Source organism: Pararge aegeria, chromosome 13 (assembly GCF_905163445.1).
Source record: "Pararge aegeria chromosome 13, ilParAegt1.1, whole genome shotgun sequence".
Lineage (NCBI taxonomy): Eukaryota > Metazoa > Arthropoda > Insecta > Lepidoptera > Nymphalidae > Pararge > Pararge aegeria.
This window is the reverse complement of record NC_053192.1, coordinates 2562544-2589183: the sequence shown is the minus strand read 5'-3', so window position 1 is coordinate 2589183 and position 26640 is coordinate 2562544. Positions and strand designations below refer to the sequence as shown.

At 37.3% G+C, this 26640-nt stretch overlaps 1 protein-coding gene across 1 annotated transcript; it reads left to right on the top strand.

Moving 5' to 3' along the window:
• LOC120628697 (kinesin-like protein KIF12) lies at positions 1-26640 on the top strand. The gene is made up of 13 exons (XM_039897261.1): positions 1-148; positions 854-1010; positions 6154-6246; positions 6718-6871; positions 8822-8953; positions 12932-13072; positions 13708-13849; positions 15287-15523; positions 17350-17465; positions 19707-19811; positions 22613-22730; positions 24150-24372; positions 26508-26640. The coding sequence occupies exons 1-13, from the start codon at positions 1-3 to the stop codon at positions 26638-26640; spliced, it is 1899 nt and encodes a 632-aa protein (XP_039753195.1).

The following is a 26640-nucleotide window of genomic DNA, read 5'->3' as shown; positions in this document are numbered from 1 at the left end:
ATGGCGCTGAAGAACTTACAGCTGTTTCACATGAACCGAGGTATGGGATACCAGAACCGGCAAGCGACGCCTATGAAGGCACCCCCTTCAGCCTTGTCCAGGTCTATATCGAAAAGTGCTGAGACCTTGGCCGCTACAACTATAGCCGGTGAGAATGCTTATATTATTATATTATTTTCATATATAATCGTTTTTGTCGGAAATCAGACGGTATAATGAGGAAGAGACTCTTTAACGATACGCAGGTAGAGCTCATTCTCTAGATGCAGGACAAATCTCGTAGCAAAACGTCGCCTATAAAAAGTTGCTTTCTTGCTACTAAGTAAAGCAGAAAGAACTTAAATAATTATATGTAGCTCAATGTCATTGTTGACTATATTTGTATAAAGCGATGTACCAAATTCATTTTAAAAAAAGGACAAACTTACGTCTTACGTACTGCGAATTTTGGTTAGATGTGACTGTTTTGCACATGGAAATCTTAAGAACAAAACACTATTTCCATTTAACTTAATTGAATATTAACGCATTACTGTGGATCTTTCTTTTTTTTTAATTACTACCTACCCAGAAAATAGGTGCAGGTAAAAACACTAATCACAATATAAAATTCAATACATACTCCACGATTTTGAAAATGGAAATCGGCAAAAAAATATTAAAAAAAAACGAGCGACCTTAATCGCAATTTGCACCGAAGCATTCTAAAATAGAATTCAGAATGTTGAAAACTAAAACCCGAACAATCATGCTATGTGCGAACATTTACACTTTTTTTTGCGATTTTTAATTTCCTAAATGAAAACGTTAAAAAAAATCGTCGAAAAATTTAATGTCATTTTCTTTGTTGAAGGTAAAGAAATAAAGGCGCGAAAAGCACGAAGCACTGAGCAGCCGGGTGCGAATGCTACGAGTAGTTTGTCCAAAGGCGGCAGCTCCCTCGTACTCCCAGCGCTGGGCAAGTGGGGTGAAGACAGCGAAAGCTTCAAGAGCCGGTCAAGAAATGGCAGGTAAGAAGTGACATGAGTTTCGTTTCAATAGCATAAATGTATGTAAAGTCGTTCTCGAGTTCTTTACTCTTTTCTCGAGTTCATATATCGAACCTTTTCTGAAAGTCACCAATGTTTTTGACTGTGATAAGTGACATTTAAAAAAGATGTTTAAGAGTTTATTTTAAGAAGAAATTATTTTGATTTTAAAGGCTTTAGAATATTATTCTATTGAGGCATGGAAGATGGTACAATATATAGGGTTAAATAAAATAAGGCTATATTTTGACTCTCTCACTTAAAAAACCAAATAAGATTTTTCATTTTATTTATAATATTTATTTGATTATCTCTAAAATATAATTTTTATTAATACATAACTATAACCTAAAATAAACTATTTAAAAACTAAATAAAATCTAAAACGTCCTCGAAACCACCGCAGCGAGGCACAGTTCCTAAGATGCTGGCAGCATTGCCCCTCTGGATGGCCAAACTAATTCGTTGGCCAAGGTAACTGCCCGCTCTAGGATCACCGGTAGACTCGATAACCCTTTTCGATAATTCTTTGAAAAGGGCTCTTGCCTCCGGACCCCATGGTCCTAAAGTCTCTACTCCAAAAGGCACAAAAATGAAGCTGCTATCCAGGTTTTCATATTTACGATTTATAATTTTAAATTGTATATTTTTCTTCATCCATGAAGTTTCAGTATACGAGTTCTTTACTTTAAACATATCCTTAAACATCTGTGCTTCAACATTACGGCCGGCTAATCGGTGTCCTAACTTTAAATGGCGACTAACTTCGTCAATGTCATCAAGTCAAAAAGTATACACGGAGGTTTTTTTTAATAATTCCACATTAAATGTTAGCCGATAGGTAGTATTCTATTTATCGATTACCATACCATAAGACTGATATGAAAGGCATATAATAATTTCGACATCGACGGTAGGAGAGCCGTAGCTTAATTGGTGAAAGCGCTCAGGCCGCGAGAGTCGCAGGATCAAATCCTGTCGGTTCCGAAAATTTTCATATGCATTTTAAATTTATAAAATTTACATCAAGTAATTTTAAGGTCATAAGCAATCTGAAATAAAAAATAAAATAAAATAATAAGACGTAGTGAGTAGTACTCAATACGACTTGCATTGTATTGCATTGCATTGAAAGTGATGAATTATTTATTGTTTTTGTAATAACTTATATTCCTTTTTATGTTTTGTATGGCCCCATTTTTTTTTTAATTTGTTAATTCGTGGACAATGATGTGGATCTTATTGTAGTGCTATTTTATTTCTGCTCTTAGTCTTTTTTGTTATTTTTGTGCATGACTGTCTGTTATCCCTAGTAAATAAAAAACCATTTCATAAAAGTGCTTAAAGGGTAAAAGGGTATTGCTCTTTCATCAAATTACACCACCCTTAACCTTACCTACATACGGAAGTGATGTGAGAGCCCCGAGTTAATATTTAATGGCAGCAATCAATTCGCGCGGACTCCACTCGATTCTAAACACGCAAACTTCGCCAGCCTTTTCCCAGTCGACAGTGAAGTGCGCAACGTTTATGCGAAAAAGCATTGCATATTTACAAGTGCTTTTAGTTAATATGTCGCACGGTACTTAATTGGATAAAACGTCTATGTGAAAAAGTGACGGTGATTGGAACGTAACGGATAATTATTGGAAACTAATGCCTGTTTTCACTAAAACTAGGAATCGCCTCAGGCCTCCCACATTGAGAAGGTGTTAAGGCCGCAGTGCAGATTGGTCGACTCTACACACCTTTGAGAACATTATGTTGACCTTTCAGGCATGTTGCACGGTGATTACGTATCTCGCTACAGGCTAGCGACAGGCGTAAATCTTGCAATCACTGCGGTCAAACGTCACTTTTGTTTTTTTATTGTATGGAAAAGTGACGTTTGACAGCAGTGATTGCAAGATTTACGCCTGTCGCTAGCCTGTAGCGAGATACGTAATCACCGTGCCGTAATTCCTCGCGATGTTCCTTTACCGTTAAAGCAAGTGATATTTTAATTACTTAGAACGCACATAACTTAGAAAAATTAGAGGTGCGTGCTGAGATTCGAACTTGGATTGGATAGTCGATCTCCTACCCACTAGGCGATCACCGCGATAATTTTGTAATCTACCCTGCCCTGAAAAATATCTATAGTGGGTTTTTCATAACATTACTTTATGTTAAGTTTATCATGGTAATTTCGGTATCCTGTCGGTAAATTATACAATTGGTCATAAAGATGTACCAATTTTGCGAATTGCTTGGTCGTGAATAGGCATTGTTATGAAAAATATTTAGCATTCTAATATCCTTTGTAGAAATACGCTGTTTTGTATCGAAATGTCAAATGAGGTCATTAACGCGAAATGTGGGCGAATTTTGTTAATTCCTGTGAAAATGACCAACGCATAATAACACAATCACAACACTAAATTATGAATCACATTCCTGTTACCGTCACGCAATGCGATTATACACGATTTTGATTATAATCTTTCGTTCTTTGTCTAAATCAATGGACAAATAAATGAAATTCAAGTGTGCCTTTGTTATTTTGAAATAACTGCCACTCATATCGAGCCCTTATCGACCAACTTTGCCTTACCAAAAATTGTAGAGAACACGTTTTAAATATTTAAGTATTCGTTTATTATATTTCATTCTTTTCCCATTCAAATAGGTATTTAGTTTAATACTAACGTTTTTATTTATAGTTTCTCTAACGTTTATGATTATACATAATAAATTCGCCTGTCATTGGCTAGGAGGAAAAAAAAAATTTATTATATAAACTGACAGTCATATACAAACTGACTAGTTTACCTATTAATTTTCATTTTATTTTATTCATTGGTAACAAAATGTTTTTTTTTTTTACTTTCACGCACTTTTCAGAGAAATGTGTAAAAAATATCCAGACCACCTATCATGGTTCTGTAAACGGCATTGTCTTTATAAATAATTTATCTTTATGAGTGTGACTGTGTTACACAAGCTGAAGTCAACAATCAATGGAAAGAATTACATTCTAATGAAAAACCTTGAATTGTAATTTAAGATATTTCTTTCAATTAAATAACTTATTTAGATTTTGCATGTTATTAAATCATAATAAAAGTAGGTACTTACGTACGTCAATACTGTACACACTTGCTTGTACCAAAAATAAAAAACTTAACCAGATTAAATATCGAATTGAATATTTTCTATGCAACTTAATGAAAAGTTAAACGTATGATCATGATACCTTGTAATAATAATAAAAGGCTTTATTAACCACAACAACTATAAGAAACATACAAACAATAAAAAAGAGAAAAAAACAATAATAACACAAACTACGTAACACCAGCATTCAAAATCTACGATGGGGCCCTGTGGTCAATGGGTAACCTTCTCAGCTCTATGCTGCAGCACCTGATGGCAAAATGTACCTGCCAAATAATACAGCAACGCCTGATTTTCGACAGGCGATGACATTGTCCGATGTAGTGCTTGTATACTCTTTGGCTAAGCTATCGATAAATAACAAAGATAATAAAAACACCACGTTCTGTAGGTATTTAGGTAAGTAATTAAGTAATTTTCCTGTGTATTACCACATATTACATAACTAAATTAAAATGCTTTAACCGCCTAATTCCTAAGTATAATGCTGAACCTTGACATTAGGCCACCATTTTTAACGGAAACGGAGCCTACGAGGTTAAGCTGTCACTCACTTGGAAGGCGGGAAGTCGTTTGAATATTCAACGAACCGTTCGGAAATATAGCTAACGATTTACGAGTATCCGTTCTGAAAACTACGTGACTTTGACAATGCAATGTACTGTAGTCTAATTTTCATTAACTGGATAAAAAGATTGAGTCAATGGTTTTTCTCGTAAGTAATTTGCTTTTCAAAGCGTAATAGTACTGAGTATAAGAAAAAACACTGCAAAACTATTCCGACGTTATACCAAGTTTATTCTTAATGTCCTTAGTAATTAGGTACAAATTGTTTTATAAAAGTAAACACGATGTCTAAAATAAAAAAATAAAAAACTGTAGAACTTCATAAAATATTCTATAACAGTCGGCCCTTTAACATTGCCTTAGACATCAAAACAAACAGCAATCAAAAATGGCCGCCGGTGATTACTGTACTAACATATTTTTCTAATGTCGCTTAAATGTATGTAAGAAAGGTAAATTTACAACGAATATTTAAAAAAAACAGTTTTAAACAAATAAGCGGTTTATTTTTTTAACAACGTGTAAATGAAAACCGAAATAAATCTTAATAGTCTTTAGAGGTACATTATGTACTATCTCTGCGACTTATCTGTGAAACCGAAAACCTAAAAGTTTTTGAATAAACTACTACACTAAATAGTTCGTACTGAAAGAAATCAAATACAGCCCTTTATTAGGTACTGGGAACATTAAAGCTGAAAACAAGAAGTTACCTATAAATAGCTTAGAACCCTGATTAAATTGCTAAGATCTTATATATATATATAACAAAAAGTCCTCCACGCTGGCCACTGCACCGTAGCAGAGTAGTCTATGCAATTGTGTAAGAGTAAAACCAAAACCTTCTTTTGAGTTTAGTTGCATATGTGGCCACCGACTACGTCTAACTTTAAGTATGGTACTGCTTTATAAGTGGGAGGCCGCGGGTTATATCATGGTAAAGATAATTTCGGAATTTTTAATTTCTGCATTATTGCTTCAGGTCTGGTTTTGTGAGAGGCCTCGTCCGTGGCCCATTTCCAGAATTACCATGTCGCTTGGTACTGTACAAAGATGTGCCGTCTAGCAATTTATCTTTCCGCCATTTCCTTGCAGAAACTGATAAGAGGTATGGTCAGTGCCGGATTAATCACGTAGCAAGAGTAGCAATTGCTACGGGAGGTAAAACCGCTCAAAAGTTATAAGAGGTTCACATACATACATACACACACACACAAATACACACACACACACATTAATACATACCCATAGCAGATCAAGGGCACTTTGAAAGAATTTGCTATGGGCCCCGCGCTTGCTTAATCCGGCACTGGGTATGGTTTAAATATCACTGCAGTATTTAGCTTCCATTGGAGTTAAGAACTAAATTGACGTAAAGAAAAAAAAAAAATTTTTTTTTCAGCGCGAGCAGTAGAACTGGCAGCTTGGATAGAAGCAATCAAGGCTCCAGTATAACACTAAATGGAGAAGAGGACAATATAAACGTAGTTGTCAGGTAAACCGCCATTTTTAATTTTTGTATAGGTAGTACCTATACAAACGCATTTCCACAACGTATTTTCTAAATTGTTAAAAAAACTGTTGATCGAATTAAAATAACTACTACTTTGATGCTGCACATGTCATTGAAATTGCAGTTTATCTGTAAGTTTTTATAACTGACTGATAAGTCATAAAGTAAAGTAAATAAAGTCATGTTAAATATAATATTTGTTTAGATAACAATGGTCTCTGGTGGTGACTTAGAATATTAAAAGTAGGTACATACACACACAACTAAAAATCTTTAACCCCCGACGCAAAACCGCGCACACCCACACACACACACGCACGCACACACGCAAATACATAAATACACAAAAAGACACACATACACACAAATAGTGTGTATGTGTGTGTGTGCGTGGGTGTGCGCGGTTTGATCTCAATCAAGCATAATGAATCACTCTCTGGTTTATTCCTGCAGAGTTCGGCCTGTGAACGACAAAGAGAGATCACTTCAAGAGCGGGACATGCTGGAGTTTCCCGGCAAGGGTCAGATCATCGTCAACGGCATCTCACTCGCTCAGAAACCTAAGCTTTTCTCTTACAATGTTGTCTTCGAGCCTGCTGCTACACAAGTGAGACATAATCCTTACTTATATTATGAATGCGAAAGTGTATTTGTTTGTCTATATAAACTCGTTGTGCAGTTTACTAGGCTACACAAATTGCAAATTCATATTCAAGGACAATTGTATATTATTTTATAACAAATTACCAAATGAAATCTATGAGATAGTCTCTCAATAGGTTCAAAGTTTATATAAAACGTAAGCTTACAGAAAAATTCTATTATAATATTAAGGATTACTTAAACGATAAAAAAGCTTGGGTGTGAATTGCTCTAGCTTCATAGCTTAATATAAATTTACTGGATGATGGAGATAAGCAAAAAAAAATTACCCGGCTAAGTTTGTTGTGGGCTCTTCTTAGACCAGGGCGCGTTTGGAACCCTCGTAGCTTTACATTTAAGTTGGCGAACGAAGTTATCACCATCCCCTTACAATTATGTAAAGAAATATGTATGAACGCTTCATAAGTGCCTGTGATAGGCCTACATGAATAAAGAAATTTTGAATTTGAATTTGAATTTGTCTTTCTTTTACGCTCTAACTAAACAACCGATCATCTAGACTAACATAGGTTACTTTTTATCCCAGAAAATCAAACGGTTCCGGGACTTTTAACAATAGCGGAGGACGAATGCGGGCAACAGCAATTCTATAATAATCTATCCTACAACTAAAGCTCCGATTTAAGAACATACAGAAACCATGTACATCACTAATATTGAAGCATAAAAAAACCACTCCACTAGTAGTGTTTCTCGAGCATGCAGTTAGTCACTCCATTCCACTTAGCAGTTGACAGTAATTATTTTACCTCTAATGTTCTACAGCGGTGATAGCCCAGTGGTAGTGGCGTGCATAGAGGGTATGCACAGGGTACGCAGATGATATAAAATGAAGAAAATCTCCAGTACGAGTCAAATATAAGGAAACCTGCAAACTTGAGAGTTCTCCATAATGGTCTCAAAGGTGTGTGAAGTCCACCAATCCGCACTGGGCCATGGTGGTGGACTACGGTCTTAACCAAAGTTTCAAAGTCAAAGTCAAAAATATCTTTATTCAAGTAGGCCCATAGGTAGCACTTTTGATGCGTACATAAGAATTACACGGTAGTGAGATGATGGCGATAACCACATTCGTAAACTTAAAACTAAAGCTACGAGGGTTCCAAACGCGTCCTGGTCTAAGAAGAAGCCCACAACAAACTTAGCCGGGTGTTTTTTTTTTTTGTTATCACCATCTCACAATGTCATTTTAAATTATTAGAAGAGCAACCTGGTTAGAGCAATAATTTACACCTAAGCTTTTTTATCGTATACGTAGTCCTTAATACTATAATAGGACTTTTCTATAAGCTTACGTTTAATACAAACTTTGAACTTTTGTCAACTGGTAGTTTATTTACCCCCCTCCTTCTCATTGTGGGAGGAGACCCGTGCCCTGTAGTGGGCCGGTAATAAGTTGGTATGAGGATGATGATGATGCTCTAAACGTTTACGATTAAAAAGGGAATTTGGGAAAAGCTCTCAAAGCTAGCAACATTTCGGTGTAAAGTTACATATGCGCGGGGCTTTTACTTGTTTCTTTGGACACAATGCACTGCATACAACAATGGCTGAATGAGGGTTCTGTATGTTCTTAATTCTGCGTACTAAAGCAGTGATGGGTAAGGCTTGTGGGTAAGGCTTCGGATTCCATTTTGGGAGGGAACGAGTTCGACCCCCAACATGCACCTCTAACTTTCCGAAGTTATATGCGATTTTAATTAAAGCAATAAACATATTACTTGTTCTAATGGTCAAGGAAAACATCGTGACGACACCTTGCATGCAGGAGAGTTTCCTATAATATTGCAACGTGGAGGGTAAAAGCTCCAAATCTTGTGGGAGAGGAGACTATGCCCAACAGTGGGCCAATAAATTATGACCTGAGGATAATGTTGATGATTTGTTTTGGCAGGAGGATGTATTAGAATACAGTGGGATAAAGCGGCTGCTAGAAATGGCGGTTGAAGGTTTCTCCTGCACGGCCTTCTGCTACGGACAGACGGGCAGCGGCAAGACTCATACATTGACAGGACCACCGGGGCTTGTAAGTATGTTTCTTCAACCAAAGGTTGTTTGGAGGAGATCGCTTCAAGCGATAAGACCGCCTTTGTGCATATGTATAGTTTTTATTTTTTATTTTTTTTGTTAACCTGATTTTATATTTGTATGTGCAATAAAGACTTTTTCTTCTTCTTCTTCTTCTTCTATGTTTCTATAAATCCCTCACGGAACGATTCATCGTAATTAACAACCACATTTGGTAATGACGAAAAATAACAATATAAATATCAATACCACCGATTTTTTTCGCTATGTTAAAATTTATGAAAATGCCAAGTAATTTAATTCACAGAATATAAAAAAAAAAAAACTATTTTTTTAAATCACATAGATCTTAAACTTTGATGGCCGAAGAGTGGTGAAATAAATATACTGCGACAATACACGCATCGCCCTCTAGCCCCGAAGATAGCGTAGCTTGTTTTATGGGTACTAGTTTATGAATAATCTATAAAAATACTTATAATATACAGATAAACACCCAGCACGGCTACCATGGGCAGGAGACAATTATATCCCCGGGGAAAGGATAAAAATTTATCTTCTCCCACAGCTTTATGAACTCTCAGAGCACTGGCGCTCAAGTGGAAATAATATCCAAATAATATATGTGTATTAATAAACGGGGGTAAACTTTTCCAGTTCCATATTCCCGTGCTTTAGCTAGGTGGACACGTTAATTATATCCCTTGCCAGGGGATATAATCGGGGGATATAATTTTTGTCTCCTCCCCGTGCTAGGCCTGCTGATACGGAAAAAACATTCATGTTCATCACACAAACCTTCTCCGGTTGTGGAATATAAAATTACCAGATCTGTGTAAATATGTACGAGTATACTAGCTTATTATGACCTCACGGTCAGGCGATCGATGCTGGCTGCTTAACCAAGGCATTTAGTTACCTATTTAAGTAGGTAAATACATTCAGGATGTATAAGGAACAAAAGGTATAGGATAGAAAATACAACCCAACCGTGCTTCGTAATTAACAACCCATTAGCGGTCATAACCGCCCTTGGGTGTCCTCTCAACACGGCTAGCATGGGCAGGAGATATTATCTCCCATTGGAAAGGATAAAAAAAGCATCTTCTCCCACAGCTTTATCAACTCTCAGAGCACTGGCGCACAAGTGGAAATAATGTCCGAGTAACATATGTGTAATAAAAAACGGGGGTTACCTTCTAACTTCTCTCATTCCATGTTCCCGTGCTTTAGCAGGTGGACAACTTAATTATATTGTTTATATGTACGGATTGGTAGATTTCACACGCCTTTGAGACGGTTTTTTATTCCACTACCAGTTAACCCTTGACTGCAATCTCACCAGGTAGTAAGTAATGATGCAGTCTAAGATGGTAGCGGGCTGACCTGTTAGGGAGTATAGCAATCATACTAATATCCGGTTTCTATGTGACATCGCACCCGAACACTAAATCGCTTAGTGGCATGCCTTAGTCGGTAGGGTGGTAACTAGCCACGGTCAAAGCGTCCAGGTCAGAGAAAATTCAGAAATTATAAATTCCCGAATTGTCCCTGCCGGGAATCGAACCCGTGACCTCCTACTTAAATTCACAGCGCTCACCGTTGCGCCAGGGTGACGTACAAGTACGTACGTCACTAGTACGAAGTACGTAGGGGTCAAGACGTTATAGAGAACTATCTGGCAAGCAGGTTTATCACGACGTTTTCCTCCACCGATAATGCAAGTGATGTTAAATTGCCTTAATTAAAAACGTACATAGCTCTAAACTAAAAAATTATACGTGCGTGCCGGGATTCAAACTCGGTGCCACCGTAAGCCGATATCCTAACCGCTTCTATAATCGCTTCAAATATGCCACAAAAACTCAATAATTCACGATTTGCGAAATATAAAGTTGCCAGATGTATTTGAATACTTAATGTTCCCTCGCGGTCAGTCGATCGATGGTATCTGCATAACCAGCTAGCTATTTACCTATTTTCATATTGACACTAGTCATTTGAGGCCTAGTTCCGTCAGTGCACCTCAATCGATTTCTATTCGCTAAGAAATAGTGATCCAAGTGGGTGTACAACCAAGGAATTTCAATTCGAAGCAATACAAATTAGTAACAACCGTTTGACAAGTCCAAAACTTACATTACAAAGAAAAAAAACGGCTTTAATTTAATTTATTTGTATAGATTTATAGATAAAGATCATGCACACCTTTTACATATAACTACTCGTAGTTAAATCGCGTGATGTAACACGTTATTTCGCTTTGTCATGGCAATTAGCACTACCGGTGAGCTATGTAAAAAAGAAAATATATATTTATTACGTACCTAATTCAAAAGTTACATTCTTTGTGTGCTACCATTTCACGCCTGTACCATAGAACAGATTTTTGGCGAGGAAATAGTTTGCATCAAGGGGAAGACGAGGCGAAGACGGTGGATAGGCGTAGCGGGCCTTGGACCCTTCTGAGTCCAAGGCCGTGGGTCCGATTCCCACAACTGGAAAATTCTTGTGTAATGAATATTCCTAACATTAAATACAAATAAATTTTGGAACACTCCTAGCTTTAGGTTTAAGTTGGCGAACGAAGTTATAACCGTCCCCTTACAATTATGTAAAAATATATGACGGCCGAGTGGCGCATTAGGCAGCGACCCTGCTTTCTGAGTCTTATACTCAGAAAGCAGGGTCGCTTCCCACAACCGCGCCGTGGGTTCGATTCCCACAACTGGAAAATGTGTGATAAAAATGATTTTTTTAAGTGTCTCGCTGTTTATCTGTATTATAAATATATATGTATATTATTCATAAAAATATTCAACAGTCATCTTAGTACCCATAACACAAGCTACGCTTACTTTGGGGCTAGATGGGTTATTAATACATCATGTATGAACGCTTCATAAGTGCCTGATACCCCTATGGCCTGTGGCTTACATGAATAAAGAAATTTCAATTTGAATTTGAATTTGATGACATATCGATAATCTGTAATAGCCACTGCTGAAGTAAATGCCTCTCCGAACGGGAGGACCTTACCTACTTTATTAGAGATTTTGTAAAGATACGATCCCGAATAGAAAGTAGAAATGACAAAAAAGTAAAATTCCTTTATGTTAATCAACGGTAGAGGAACTCAGCAGCAGGGCTAGCACAGGCAGGAGACAAAATATATAAAAAAAAAAAAAAAAATATCCCCCGATCATATCCTGACAAGGGATATAGTTAACGCGTCCACCTGCTAAAGCACGGAACGTGGAAGACGAGAAGTTTACCCCCGTTTATAACAACACATATATTTTTATAATTTTTATTAGTGTTTTTAACTACACTTGGAGTTATTATCAAATTAAAATGCATATAAAAAATTTCGGAACAACAGGATTTGAACCTGCGACTCTTTGGCAATCGCGGCCTCCAATTTAGCTACGGCTCTCCTACCATCGATGGCGAAATAAGTATATGCTTTTTACATCAATTGCATATGTATTATGCATTTTAAATTTATAAAACACTAGCGTACCCAGCCCGCTTCGCAGGGCTAGTTTTTGCTTTATTTTATTTAAACAATAAACATACATCATTAAATTTTTAATTTAAGTCTCATTATATATAAAATCATTTATTTCTCTCCGTATTCATTTTCTTCTATTCTCTTCTCGAGCGGGTGAAGATCATTATCTACACCCATGTACACCCAACAATAGAATATTATCATAGTAAATAAAAGCTGTATTTGACAGTTCAAAAATAGGAGTGCTCCGATCGTCACCAAACTTTACAGGATTACTCGCCAGGTCAATCCAGAGATTCCCTGAAAGTTTCATTGAAATCGGTCCAGCCGTTTCGGAGCCTATACGGAACATACCCACACACTTTCTCTTATATATATAAAGATAGACATATATATTATTTGGATTAGATATGGAGACATTTAAATACGCTGATATTATGATGATGACACTTTAATCTTTAGGTGGAGAGGGGAGCAAGTCCGTACTCTCCTGAGCACGGCCTGGTGGTGCGCTCTTTCGTGTACCTTTACCAACTTCTCCGCGAACGCCCTGAATGCCACTACGTTTTAAAAGCTTCATTTTTGGAAATATATAACGAGAAGGTAAGTTTTAACGTCAGATTAAAAAAAACTCATGGAAAACGTTTGCTAAACTGTAGCATTAATATTGAGCTAACATATTTAACCCTTAGAAATACTGAAAATAATTTAAAAATTATTGTACAACGGGTGTTACGTTCGGTGGGCATTCTATAAAAGAAAAAGAAAATAAGCAAAACCAAAAGAATCATCATGTAATTTAGGTGGCACAAAGTTCACGGGTTCATCTCATTAAATGTAAGCCTATAGCAAAAAGTGTCCTATAAATTTCACCATAAGTATATTTGTTGTATAGCAGGCGTTACTTTACGGAATTCTATGATTACTGGATAGAAGCAGGCGTTACTTTACGGAATTCCATGATTAATATGGAAAATTAAGCTTAATATGCTATACGGGTACTTGACTTTACAATGATTAATCGTTGACTTAACAATTAAAGTAAACAACTCCTGAACGTGCGTAAAGGGTACATTGCCGAAGCTCTGTTTGGTGTGGAGTATAAGTATTGAAGAATTTATAAATTACACCATACAGATTCCATTTTCGCGGAGCAAATTAATTTTCATAAAAGACTACAAGATTCTTTGGATTTCGTTCCGGCAATGCAATAAGGTTTAAACGAAATTGTGTTCCAGGTAATAGATCTTCTTAATCCGGGCAGTGCTCGAAAACCACAACAGGTGAGATGGTCGAAGGAAAGTAGAAGCTTCTACGTGGAGAACCTGTTTACCGTGGACTGCGAGGAGCTCGATGATCTATTCGCAGTTTTAGAGGAAGGTAAGCATTCAGTTCTACTTTAATTTAATAATATCCGTTAGCATTTTCCATTTCATTTTTATCCCTTTTCTTTGTATAAGTATTGCAGGTATTAAATTTTAACTTTTGTTTAGTTACTTGTTAAGATTATTATTTTTTTAATTAAGCATTCCGTGGTCTTTTCTAGAAGATTTCAATCTCCTGTCTTTCCGTTTTAGCTTAGTTTTGTTAGTAATGAACCAATAAAGTAATTGTAAAATGCGTGGATTTTGTTATTATTCTTATACCACTACAAGTTAACCCTTGTATGCAATCTCACCTGGTGGTAATTGATGATGAGGGACATCGTACCGGAACGCTAAATCACTTGGCGGCACGTGTCTTCCAGTCCGATGACAATAAAAAGGAAGTCCGTCTGTTAAAAATGGTTTGTAAAAATTCGAGTGCTCTGAGTCTCGTTTGCGGGGACAAGGTGACGCGTGAACAATATTTCTACTTATTATATATATATATTATAATTTTTATAATTTTTAAAATTCTGGTACTAAATAGTAAAATTAACATTTAGACGTGCACAAGGACAACTTATCTCTAAAGAGATTTCTTCCAGAAGAGTAGAGCTAAGTAGGTACTTAAAGAAATAACTGATACGAAGACATACATAGCCATGAACAGATATAGTATAAATACTAAATGTAAACTATAATTTATAAATACATACAATAATATATGAAATACATAATGAAAGAAATACAACGTGTAACAAAATTAGGAAATAATATTGAAGGGTGCATAAGTATATTTCATAAGGATAATAAAAAAAAAAATATTAAATCAAAAGAAGCATATTTATTAAAAAAAATCTAAGTTTTTACTTCCGACAACCCTATTGAAGATAATAGACCGACACTCGCATAGTACCTATGCTACGTGACGCGTACGTAGTAAAGTGACAGGAGTCTCATGATTTTAATTTTGCATGTGCTGCATTTTAGTAGTGGATTACTTAAAAACTTTTAAGTTTTCGGTTTCACATAAGTCTCAGAGACCGTACATAATGTTCCTCTGTAGCCTGTGAAGTATTATTTCGGTTTTCATTGACACTTTGTATACTAATAAACTATGTAGAAAAGTCAGATAATGCTGCCTTTATTTAAACACATTCGGGAATGGGTTATCACACAGACCATTGTGTGGAAGAGAATTTTATAGTCGCGCAGCAAGAACTGTAAATGACTTTGAAAATTAGTGTTATAGTGGGCACTTCCAACCTCCTCACAGTAACACACAGACAGACTCCTCACAGTTTCACAGATCTATCTCTAGGTAGAGCTGACCTGAAGGCGGTCACGCATGTACAAAGGTAATGAAGATTTTACTACATTGTAAGGATATTTCTAGTGTCTTGTTGTAAGATTTCTATGGAAACGTGATATATTTACCATGCTTTTTCCCCAGGCATGCGCAACCGCGCTGTCGGGGCTCACGCCATGAACGCACACTCCTCGCGCTCGCACACGTTGCTCAGTGTGCGCATACGCCGCGACGTGGGCTCCGACCAGGACATCACGTGTTCCACGCACGGCAAGATCAACTTCGTGGACCTTGCTGGCAGCGAGATGACAAAGCGGACGAAGAGTAGCGGCAAGACATTGGAGGAAGCCAACAATATTAACAGAAGTCTCATGGTTTTAGGTATATAACATTTTCATGTAATATTGAAAGGTTAAGTACGTCAATACATTCTATAGGCTCAGTAATCTTCTGGAGTCCCTAGGGTTTTTTATGATTTGAATAAGGAACATCGTGCACGTCGTATCTGAATATAATCTATATCAACTATACACATGCATCGCTAAACGCCCTACTAGTTCAGTATAATGTTGATTTCAGAATGCTGTTGGGCTTACCACGTTATTGTAGTGCATCTGAAATGTTCGCGACGGCTCATACTGATGACTTTTTGACGGCCGAGTGGCGCAGTGGGCTGCGACCCTGCTTTCTGAGTCCAAGGTCGTGGGTTCGATTCCTACAACTGGAAAATGTTTGTGTGATGAACATGAATTTTTTTCAGTGTTTGGGTGTTAATCAGTATATTATAAGTACTTATGTGTATTATATTTATAAAAAAATATTCCTCAGCTCTCTTAGTACCCATACACACAAGCTACGCTTACATTGGGGCTAGGTGGCGATGTGTGTATTGTCGTAGTATATTTATATATTTTTTGCCATCAGAAGAAAACGAATAGCATCCTTGATGAAAAGAACGTGGGTAAGCAGTAACGGTATTCTGAAAGCACTAATAAATCGATACGACTCTCCAATTTACAAGTTGTATATTAAACTCCACGTAGGGCTGCCTGGACGCAGAAACTTTAATTTGTAACTTTTTTTATATTGCATATTAATATTTTTTTTTTGATTTAGTTTAGTTTTTAATTATTCTATTTATGTTATAGTGATGGGTCATAGATACCAAATACATAAATAAAAAAAATAATCTGTTCTTTCTAACATTGCTTTCTCACTCTAACGTATGATGGCGTCCCTTTAACTCACCAGAGTCTGTGAACCGCAAACCAGATTAGTAGTAATAAAGAGTATAGATTGTAAAAAAATCCCTCCAAAACTTGATTATATTACCTCGCGAGGTGTGAAAGGTACTCAATTCATGGTTAAAGCTGCCTTCGTTTTGAGCGCGCCTAAAACCCTTGCTATACTTAGGATTCTAGGTGCAGCACCCTCTCTACGCTTGGTAGTTACTCTGAAATTCCTCTTTTGCTTGGGATCTATCTCGGCGCCCTTAACGTAAGACATTACCACCTTTTTGAGCAATCTACTTAATTATTATTTGAAAAACTCTTTATTTGTATACCAGAACAATAACATATACAAAATATAATTAAAACAGAAACATATAGAAAGCAGTAGAACACAAAAGGCGGCCTTGTCGCTTAATAGCGATATCTAAATTATTATCTTTATGAAGTGAAACTTCTTTAGATTCTTGAATTGAAACCTGATGAAATGAAAATGCGACACGATAACGAAGAAACACTGCTAAATGTATGGGAGAGAAGTAGCTGGAACTATTTTATTTACTATATATTTAACTGAATAAGTGTAGATAAAGAAACATAAACAAAAATGTGAAGGAGAGAATTGTATACACATGTTTTTTCCTATTTTGGTTACCGTGAATCTAAATAATAATATTATTCCATAGATCCATTCACTTACATCGTTAAATCGTGATATTAAAGTTTCAGTCACATGTCTAATATAACAAGTAAATTCAAATTCAAAAATTCTTATCTATGTGGGCCTATCACAGGCAATTATGAAGCGTTCATCCATATACGAGTACGTTTACATAATTGTAAGGGGATGGTGATAACTTCGTTCGACTACTTTAACCTAAAGCTACGAGGGTTTCAAAGCGCCCTGGTCTATGAACTGTAAGAAGAGCCCACAACAAACTTAGCCTGGTAAATATTTAATAGAGTTGTCTTTCACAGGATACTGCATAGCGCAGCTAAGTGACGGCAAGAAGAAAGGACACATACCCTACCGGGACAGCAAGCTTACCAAGTTGCTTGCAGATAGCCTGTCGGGTAATGGAGTGACGCTAATGGTAGGTATTCTTCATCTCAGCGTATCTTTCAAATCAATAACCAACGCGTTCAACAAATAATCTGATCTGATTAACATTTGCGCACGCGCAGTTTTCGCTTTCAAAACGTACACGCTACGCACCCCGAAAGTATACAACGTGTAACCGAATTACGAAATAATATTGTAGAATGCATAAGTATATTTCATAAGGAAACGCCCAGAAAAAATATTAAATCTAAAGAAGCATATTTGTTTTTCCATACAAACAAATTCATAACCTTCTAAGTGTTAACTTATGACAACCCTATTGAAGATAAAAGACCGACGCGCGCATAGTATCTTCGCTACGCGACGCCTACCTGATAAAGTGACTTGAGTCACATGATTTTCATTTTGCATGTGATGTCAGAGCTGAATCTGAAAACTATTAGGTTCCCGGTTTCACATATAAGTCTCAGATAAAGTACACGATGTACTTCTAAAGCCTGTGATTATTTCAGTTTTCATTTACCCGTTGTATAATGTACAAGCAGTTATGGACCTAAGTTAAGCAAGAGTACGTATTTGGTACCTGTGGTTTGTGTGGTGACAGCAGATCAGAATGTTGTCGCCAGCCCCCTTTTCCCGCGGATGTCGTACGAGGCGACTAAGGGAATCTTCTTCTTCTTCTCTCTGGGCGGTTTCCGCACGTAAGCGCTTCGCTTGTTGTACGTGAAATTTCCCATTGTTGCTCGCTACTCCAGCCATCCAAGCTCGTTCCAGAATCCCAGCATGCCGCCCAGGTTGCTGAGGACATCTGGGATAGTGGCTGGTGATCCCAGGTAGATCTCGCGTTGCTCTGTCACGCCCGTGCACTCCAGCATCACGTGCGTAGGTGTTTCATTCTCCTCCATGCATGCTCTGCAAAGAGGGCTGTCGGTGACACCTATAATGGAAAGATGTCTGTTTAAGGAGCTATGCCCTGTTATGAGTCCCACCACCTTCCTAAGTTTGCTGACTAAGGGAATATTACGGAGCACGGGCAGCAGCGTCATCTGTGCTACTACTACCACCTACCGCGTTCACCAGCTCGTCTTACAAATATCTCAGTGGACTGGTATAAAGACTTTTGATCATGATGCACCAACTCAGAACGCAACATTTAAAGACACTGCAAACGACCTCCCTAGCGCAGTGGTGCGCGCTGTTATCTTATAAATGGGAGGTGCCGGGTTCGATTCCCCGTGGGGACTGTTTGAAAATTTATAATTTATGAATGTTTATATTTATGTATAATTTAAGGATTCAAAAAAAAAATAACAATAATTAGAATCATTGCATAAATACACGTAGATAATCAGATTTCACAAATTTAGCTATGGTTGTTGAAACAGTGTATTACCATTAATATGGCGTGCAACTACAATTTGAACGCAAAAATATATAAATTATAATATCGATATTAAAAATCATCTAATGAAATGGAAATAAGTCCATTAAAAATTTGAAATAAATGGATTTTGAATTTTCTCTTGTTTGAGCGGAGGTAGGAACCATTGGCGTATTTGGTTTAACGTAACTCTCATACCTCTAACAGTTTGATATCTGAAACTGTAACATCACTTACCATGGGTGCGATTGCAGTCAAGGACAGACTTTTAAAATAAAAAAAAATGGTCGGGACGCATTGGACCTTGAAGTTGTCGATTTCAAACACTACTTGACATTTTTACCCATATGTTTTAAATACAACACGTGTATCAAAGAATATTGCTTAGTAGCAGGCAGAACTTACTTTGCAGAAAACCATGATATTTTATGAAAATTAACGACGTAAAACGACGTTAAATTAAGGTGTCGTAACGAAACGTGCGTAGAGAGATAATTGCCAAAGATCTGTTTGGTGTGGAGCATAAAGATTTGAGAAATCATAAATAACTACAGATTCTCCTATTTTTCACGGAGTATAGCAAATTAAGCTTAATTTTCTCAGTGTGTAAATAATATTATGTTGTGTGTTTGACGGCCGACTGGCGCAGTTGGCAGTGAACCTGCTTTCTGAATCCAACGCCGCGGGTACGATTCCCACAACTGGAACATGTTTGAGAACATGAATGTTTTTCAGTGTCTGAGTGTTAAACTGTGTATTATAAGTATTTATGTATAATATCCATCAGTCGTCTTAGTACCCATAACACAAGCTACGCTTACTTTGGGACTAGATGACAATGTGTGTATCGAAATAGTAGCAGTATATTTTATTTATTTTATGTTTTTTCAGATCGCCTGTATAGCCCCTACAAAGTCCAATTTGAATGAGACAATCAACACTCTACGCTATGCGTCGCGTGCTAAGAAAATCAAATCTAAACCTATTGTAAAAATGGTAAGCACTTCCACCATCCTCAACTTATTTACGTCCCAATGCTGGACACCTTACTAATATTATGACGGCCAATTGGCGCAGTGGGCAGCAACCCTGCTTTCTGAGTCCAAGGCCGTGGGTTTGATTGCCACAACTGGAAAATGTTTGTGTGATGAACATGAATGTTTTTCAGTCTGGGTGTTTATATGTATATTATAACTATTTTATGTATATTACCTATTCATAAAAATATTCATCAGTCATCTTAGTACCCATAACACAAGCTACGCTTACTTTGGGGCTAGATGGCGATGTGTGTATTGTCGTAGTATATTTATTTATTTAATTATTTATTATGGTGCTTATTTATCGGTATGGTGCGTACCACGCAATTTGTAGGACAATATGACTGTTAAATTATATAAATACTAGCTGTTGCCCGCGACTTCGTCTGCGTTTGATTTTGTTTTTTGATGTGGCATTCAATATAGTTGTATGTAGTTCTAAACAAAATTAAAGTATTCAGTATCGCTAAGCCTTAAATAAGGTGGTTGCTGCTGTCCGCTAAGGAGTTCTGTCCTCTATCTCAAAACACATTCAGATTTACACAAAAATTGAGCAAAATTAAACACATATTATAACCTCTATAGTACAACAATAATTATTTAAATCGGTTATAATTCGTCGGAGTTATGGTGTACAATCGTTAAACACTTTCATCCCCTCTTCCAAAGGAACCGAGCGTAATGTCGGGATAAAAAGTATCCTATATTACTTCTAACACTTCCAAGAATATGTGTACAAAGTTTCATGAGGATAGGTTGAGTAGTTTTTGCTAGAAAGCGTAACAAACAAACTTACATTGACATTTATAATATTAGTAGGAGGGATTAACTAATTAAAAAAAAAAATCTGCTGGTCAGTAATTATTTATGATGACCTCACTATCGATACATGTTGGAAGAAGGGGACTCTTTCATCAAACCAAATATTTTTTCGAATATTATGAAAATAAATATTTTTTAGATAATTGTCTTGAGATTTGAAAAAGTTCAGATTGTAATAAATGTTTGAGAATCATGAAATCGTCATCTACCACGATAGAGAGTTTCATACAGGAAATTTTTGGGCGTCTAATCAAAATGAAGCTTCTCACGGAAAATTTGCTTGATAGTAATCAGGTGCAAAAATGTACCAAAGATCTTGAACTATAGATTACATAATTATGATATTTTCAAAAGAGAATGGCAATCTAATGTATACATTTGAAATGGAAGCCTGTGAGGGCGCTGTAACCAGATTCAGAGGTAGACTTATTATTTACATTACCTATTAAATATTCTCATTTCATCATCATCATCACATCAACCGATAGACGTCCACTGCTGGACATAGGTCTTTTGTAGGGAGTTCCAAGTTCCACGATTCTGAGCCGCTTGGATCCAACGGCTACCTGCGACGCGCTTAATGTCGTCTGTCCACCTCGTTGGGGGTCGACCAACGCTGCGCTTACCAGTACGGGGCTGCCATTCCAGCACCTTGGGACCCCAACGTCCATCCTTTCTCCGAACTATGTGCCCGGCCCATTGCCACTTAAGCTTCGCGACTCGTTGAGCTATGTCGGTAACTTTGGTTCTTCTACGAATCTCCACATTTCTGATTCGATCGCGTAGAGATACTCCGAGCATAGCTCTCTCCATCGCCCGCTGAGTGACTCTAAGCCTTCTTATGAGGCCCATAGTTAACGACCATGTTTCAGAGCCATAGGTCATCACTGGCAACACGCACTGTTCGAAGACTTTCGTCTTCAGGCACTGAACACATGGCACGAAGTTTCCCGAACGCTGCCCATCCGAGTTGGATTCGGCGGTTTACCTCCTTCTCGAAATTGGACCTACCTAACTGGATCGTGTGTCCTAGGTATACGTATTCGTCAACAATTTCGAGTGCAGTGTTCTCAACGATTACTGGTTGAAGCGGAACATGAGCATTAGACATAATCTTCGTCTTGCTCATGTTCATTCGTAGGCCAACCTGTTGAGAAGCTCTGCTGAGGCCATTGAGCATCGTATTTAGGTCTCCCAGAGTCTCTGCCATTATGACTACATCGTCGGCAAACCGAAGTTGAGTGATGTACTCGCCGTTAATGTTGATGCCAAGTCCGTTCTAATCCAGAAGCTTAAAGACGTCCTCCAACGCAGCGGTAAATAGTTTCGGGGAGATAACATCTCCCTGTCGCACGCCTCGCTGCAATTGGATTGGTCTCGTAGTCTGATCCTGTATACGAACTGACATAGTGAAGTAGTCTAAATATTCTCATTTAGAGAATTTATTTTATAATAAGCTTTATCCAGCAAGTAATGTTTTAAGGATTTTGTAAATATTTTTATACTTTCTTTTTCTTTTATATGTTCCGGGAGTTTGCTGTACATTTTTGTGCACATAGGGTTTGGGCCGATGTGGATTTTTAATTTAGAAGGTGGTAGTAAAGAAACTGTGTAGCGGAGCCGGATGCTTCCAATGACAAGGTTTCTTGGAAGCATCCGGCTCCGCTTATATCTCTCACAGGATAGAAAAATGAATATTAAAATGTAGAATGTTGTTAATGTTGGAAAAAAGCAACTGCCGAGTTTCTTGCCGGCTTCTTCTCGGTAGAATCTGCCTTCCGAACCGGTGGTAGAGTCACTACAAACAGACAGACTTGACGTTTCAAAAGTGCTTTTATTAGGTAATTAATGAATTTTGAATTTTTTAGCTAAGATTAATTTGAAAATATGAAACTACTTTCTTATTCTCGTCTTTATACTTTAATACTTATCCAGGACGCCAGGGATGCTCTCATATTGAGTTTGAAGAGAGAAGTAGAGGCGCTGCAAACTGAGAATAACCATTTGAGGACAGCTGTCCAAATTCACACCGACTATAACGCTGATACTTACAGTGAGTGTCACAATCAAAAACTTTAGAAAATAAGATATCATCATATCGACCCATTCCCGGCTCACTACGTGGCACGTGTCTCCTCCTACAACGAGAAGAAGTTAAGGTTATAGCCCAGTGGGACTTCGACATTATATTCGGGGGCCGAGTTCGAATCCCAGCACGCACTTAGTTACGTGCGTTTTAAGAAATTAAAATATAACTTGCTTCAGCGGTGAAGGAAAAAATCGTGATGAAACCTGCTTGCCTGAGAGTTCTCCAGAATTTTCTCGTAGGTGTGGAGTCCACCAATCCTCACTGGGCCAGCGTGGTGGACTACGAACTTTACCCCTTCTGGCGGTGGGAGGAGACCCGTTCCCTGTAGTGGGCCGGTAATGGGTTGATAAGATGATGGTGATGATAAAATAACTACTTCTAATTGTTCTTTTCCTTACATATTTTTATTACAGTTTAAATGCTTTTTGTCAAATTACCATACTCCTCGTAAATATAAACTACCAGCGTACCCAGCCCGCTTCACCGGGCTAGATTTCGCTTTGTTTTATTTAAACAATAAACTTACAGCATTAAATTTTTAATTGAAGTCTCATAATATATTAAATCATTTATTTCTCTCCGTATTCATTCTCTTCTATTCTCTTCTCGAGCGGGTGAAGATCATTATCTACACCCATGTACACCCAACAATAGAATATCATCATAGTAAATAAAAGCTGTATTTGACAGTTTGATAGTTCAAAAATAGGAGTGCTCCGATCGTCACCCAACTTTACAGGATTACTCGCCAGGGCAATCCGGAGATTCCCTGAAAGTTTTATTGAAATCGGTCCAGCCGTTTCGGAGCCTATACGGAACATACCCACACACTTTCTCTTTTATTTATATAGATAGATAAAGGTACATAATATTATAAGCCAAAACATTTTTGATCCAATGTTCTAAATCCCTTCCGGCATGTTTTCTGCGACTTTAACTTAACCTCAGATGAAACTAATTACAACTTATTAAAAATAAAATGTATTGGGTACTTCCATTAGGTAGGTATTTACATTATCATTGACAGCCGATTGGCGCAGTAGGCAGCGACCCTGCTTTCTGATCGATTCCCGCAGCTGGAAAATGTTGGTGTGACGAAATATTTTTCCGTCTCTGGGTGTTTATCTTTATGTTAATGTATATTCCAAATTTATTTATTTATTTTAATTTAATTTTGTAAACTATTTAATTGATATACAATGTTAAATGTTTATGAGTAAAGCCTGAAATAAATGGTTTTTATTATTATTATGTGTACCCATAACACAAGCTACGCTTACTTTAAGGCTAGTTGGCGATGTGTGTATTGTCGTAGTAGGTATATTTATTCATTTATTATTATTTATATATTACCTTAAAAAATAAATTTCTAATCCCCCCCAGGTCAAAAAAGCCGCGGCACCCCACCGCCTATAGAAGCGAACAAACTCTACCAACTGCCACAGAAGGAACTGGTTGAGCTCGTTCAACTGCACATGTCAGAAAATTCCGCTCTAAGACAAGAAAATACAGAGTTATTCGTCGTCAGAGATCAACTATTAAGGGATCAGGAGCTCTTGAGCAGAGAAAACGAACGCTTGCTGAAGAAACTTGAGGATGTTAACTCGTAAGTGAGAGTTTAAATTTTAAGTAATATTCAGGAAGTTGATCTGACTATCATAATATCGACTAATGGACAACCAACGCTGGATATAGGTATTTCTAAAAACCACGGTGTTGTGTTATTTCCCAGTGGCTACCTGCGACTTTAGCTGTGGTACTGGTTGAGCTATATAAGGACGACTATGGATCTCCTAATTCCTGATTTGACGAAGTAGATACTTCGTGCATAGCTCTGTACTTCGCAACACTATCTATGCTTTTTTTATTCTTAAGGCCCAACCGTTGGACTCTGTTTATGTTTTAGTCGGAGTACTTAGAAATTGATAGATCACCATACTTATTTATGCAACTAAACAGCATTGTAATGCTGTGTTCCGGTCTGAAGGGCGTGGTTGCCGGTGTAATTACAGGCAAATAAGACTTAATACCTACGCCTCAGATTGATGGATACAGGGCGGCAGGTTGCATAAGTGTTCCTCGCATGCCCTTTTTTTTTTATCGCGGTGGAAACGCTTTATGGCTACCTCTGTCCTTTTGGGCAGGACAGAGGTTATGTGGGACTCGTTTACCCGAACTAAAAACCACCACGGCATGTCCCTCTCGTTGGCTCTATTGGACGTCCGGGGAACCCGTTGTATACTTTCCAGACTTCCTCGCATGCCCTGCGAAGTATTGCTATGTTTATAGGCGTTTGTTTTCCACTTACCAACCGTCCGTTTCCTCAATTGTAACTATAAAAAAAATACGTATACAATAATAAAGGTTAACAACGTAATATATTTTTAAAACAATGTCATGTTAAAATATTTAAGAGCATTATCGTAGATAACGTTATTTCTTAAAATTGGCTTGATTTCAAAATTTTCCATATTTTATAGGACTCTATTCGGACAAAGCTGATGAATTTCAGGTCAGTAGAGCAATGAAGGTGCATGAGAAACACTGCATGACAATCACAAAGTAAAGAAAAAAAAAAACTAATGTTTGGATATATTCTTGCGACAGAATAAATCAACAAAATAATCCACTTATTGATCTAACGTCACATTTTTTTACTAAATTAATTTATAAGTACTAAATAGATTTTTTGTTCTCAATAAAAAAGCAATTAACTTTTAGTATCTAAAACCAACAGGTAAATGACTAAAATCCCATCAAAATATAACACAGAGGCTGTGTTACAACCTACCATCGCTCATCTTCCTAACCACAAATACATATTTCCTTATTGATATTAAATTATGCGAAAGTGTGCTTGTGTTTGTCCTTCTTTCATGCAGCGGTGCAACGAGTCGACTGGATGTTTTGGACATAGGTAGTTACTTAATTAAGGAGCGCGGGAAAATGCCCAACACCATTTTCACGATCTTTCACTCGAAAGTTTTAGTTTAGTCTTATTTTTAAAGAGCCTGTGACTCGCCTACCAATAAACCTGCTACCTATTTTGCATTCCTTTTATTAAGCTAAGAAATATATCCACCGATCTGCCTTAGTAAAGGAAAAATAAATCTTATTGCTGGTCCCTATAACCCTAGTCCATTCTAGTATCCGAAAGATAAAGCACAGGCCAGGCATTTGAAGCTGGACAACTTCCACTCTGCTCGAATGTGGGTTTGTGGGCTGTAGCGAAATTTCATGATGTAAAAACTAATTAATATCATTCACTTCTAATCTTTTTCTATAATGTTTATGTCTACCTAATAAATACTTGCACTGTCTTGCAACACTTAACGCGTTTAAGTACGCCAAGCGAATGTACAGGTACACGTACCACGTAAAATAACACGTCGCGCTACACGTTACGTAACATGAAATTATAGTTATGCGCTACACGTATGCAACACGCACCTTAACACAACCCATTACGTAACACGTAACATATCTATATTACGTATTACGTGTTACGTTACAAAGATATGTTACGTGCTAGCTATTCTACTAATTAATGTGACGTTACACGTTACATATTATGGTTACCTACATTATGTTAAATACACGTCACATAATACGTAACATGGAGCTATTTGCTACCCGTAACGTAAAACTTAATGCTGACCGGTTCACGGCATAGGTAGTGGAGCTATATTGAACTACATCGAACTTTAGACTACATGCTATTTATGTTATTTTTTTCTTCAGCGTTTGCACCCGTTCTCCAATAATCCCAGCGAGAGCAGCCTACTCAATCAGCAGCAGCGCCGGGTTACCCGATATAGACATCTGGACGAATCACGTCAGTTCCGCCAACAGCACTATAAGCGGGGGAAGCTAG

Excerpts from the sequence above, each read along its gene's own strand:
- LOC120628697 (XM_039897261.1), top strand. The coding sequence starts at position 1 with ATGGCGCTGAAGAACTTACAGCTGTTTCACATGAACCGAGGTATGGGA. Across the intron at positions 1,011-6,153 it reads AGCCGGTCAAGAAATGGCAG|CGCGAGCAGTAGAACTGGCA; the intron begins GTAAGAAGTGAC and ends TTTTTTTTTCAG. Across the intron at positions 6,247-6,717 it reads AATATAAACGTAGTTGTCAG|AGTTCGGCCTGTGAACGACA; the intron begins GTAAACCGCCAT and ends TTATTCCTGCAG.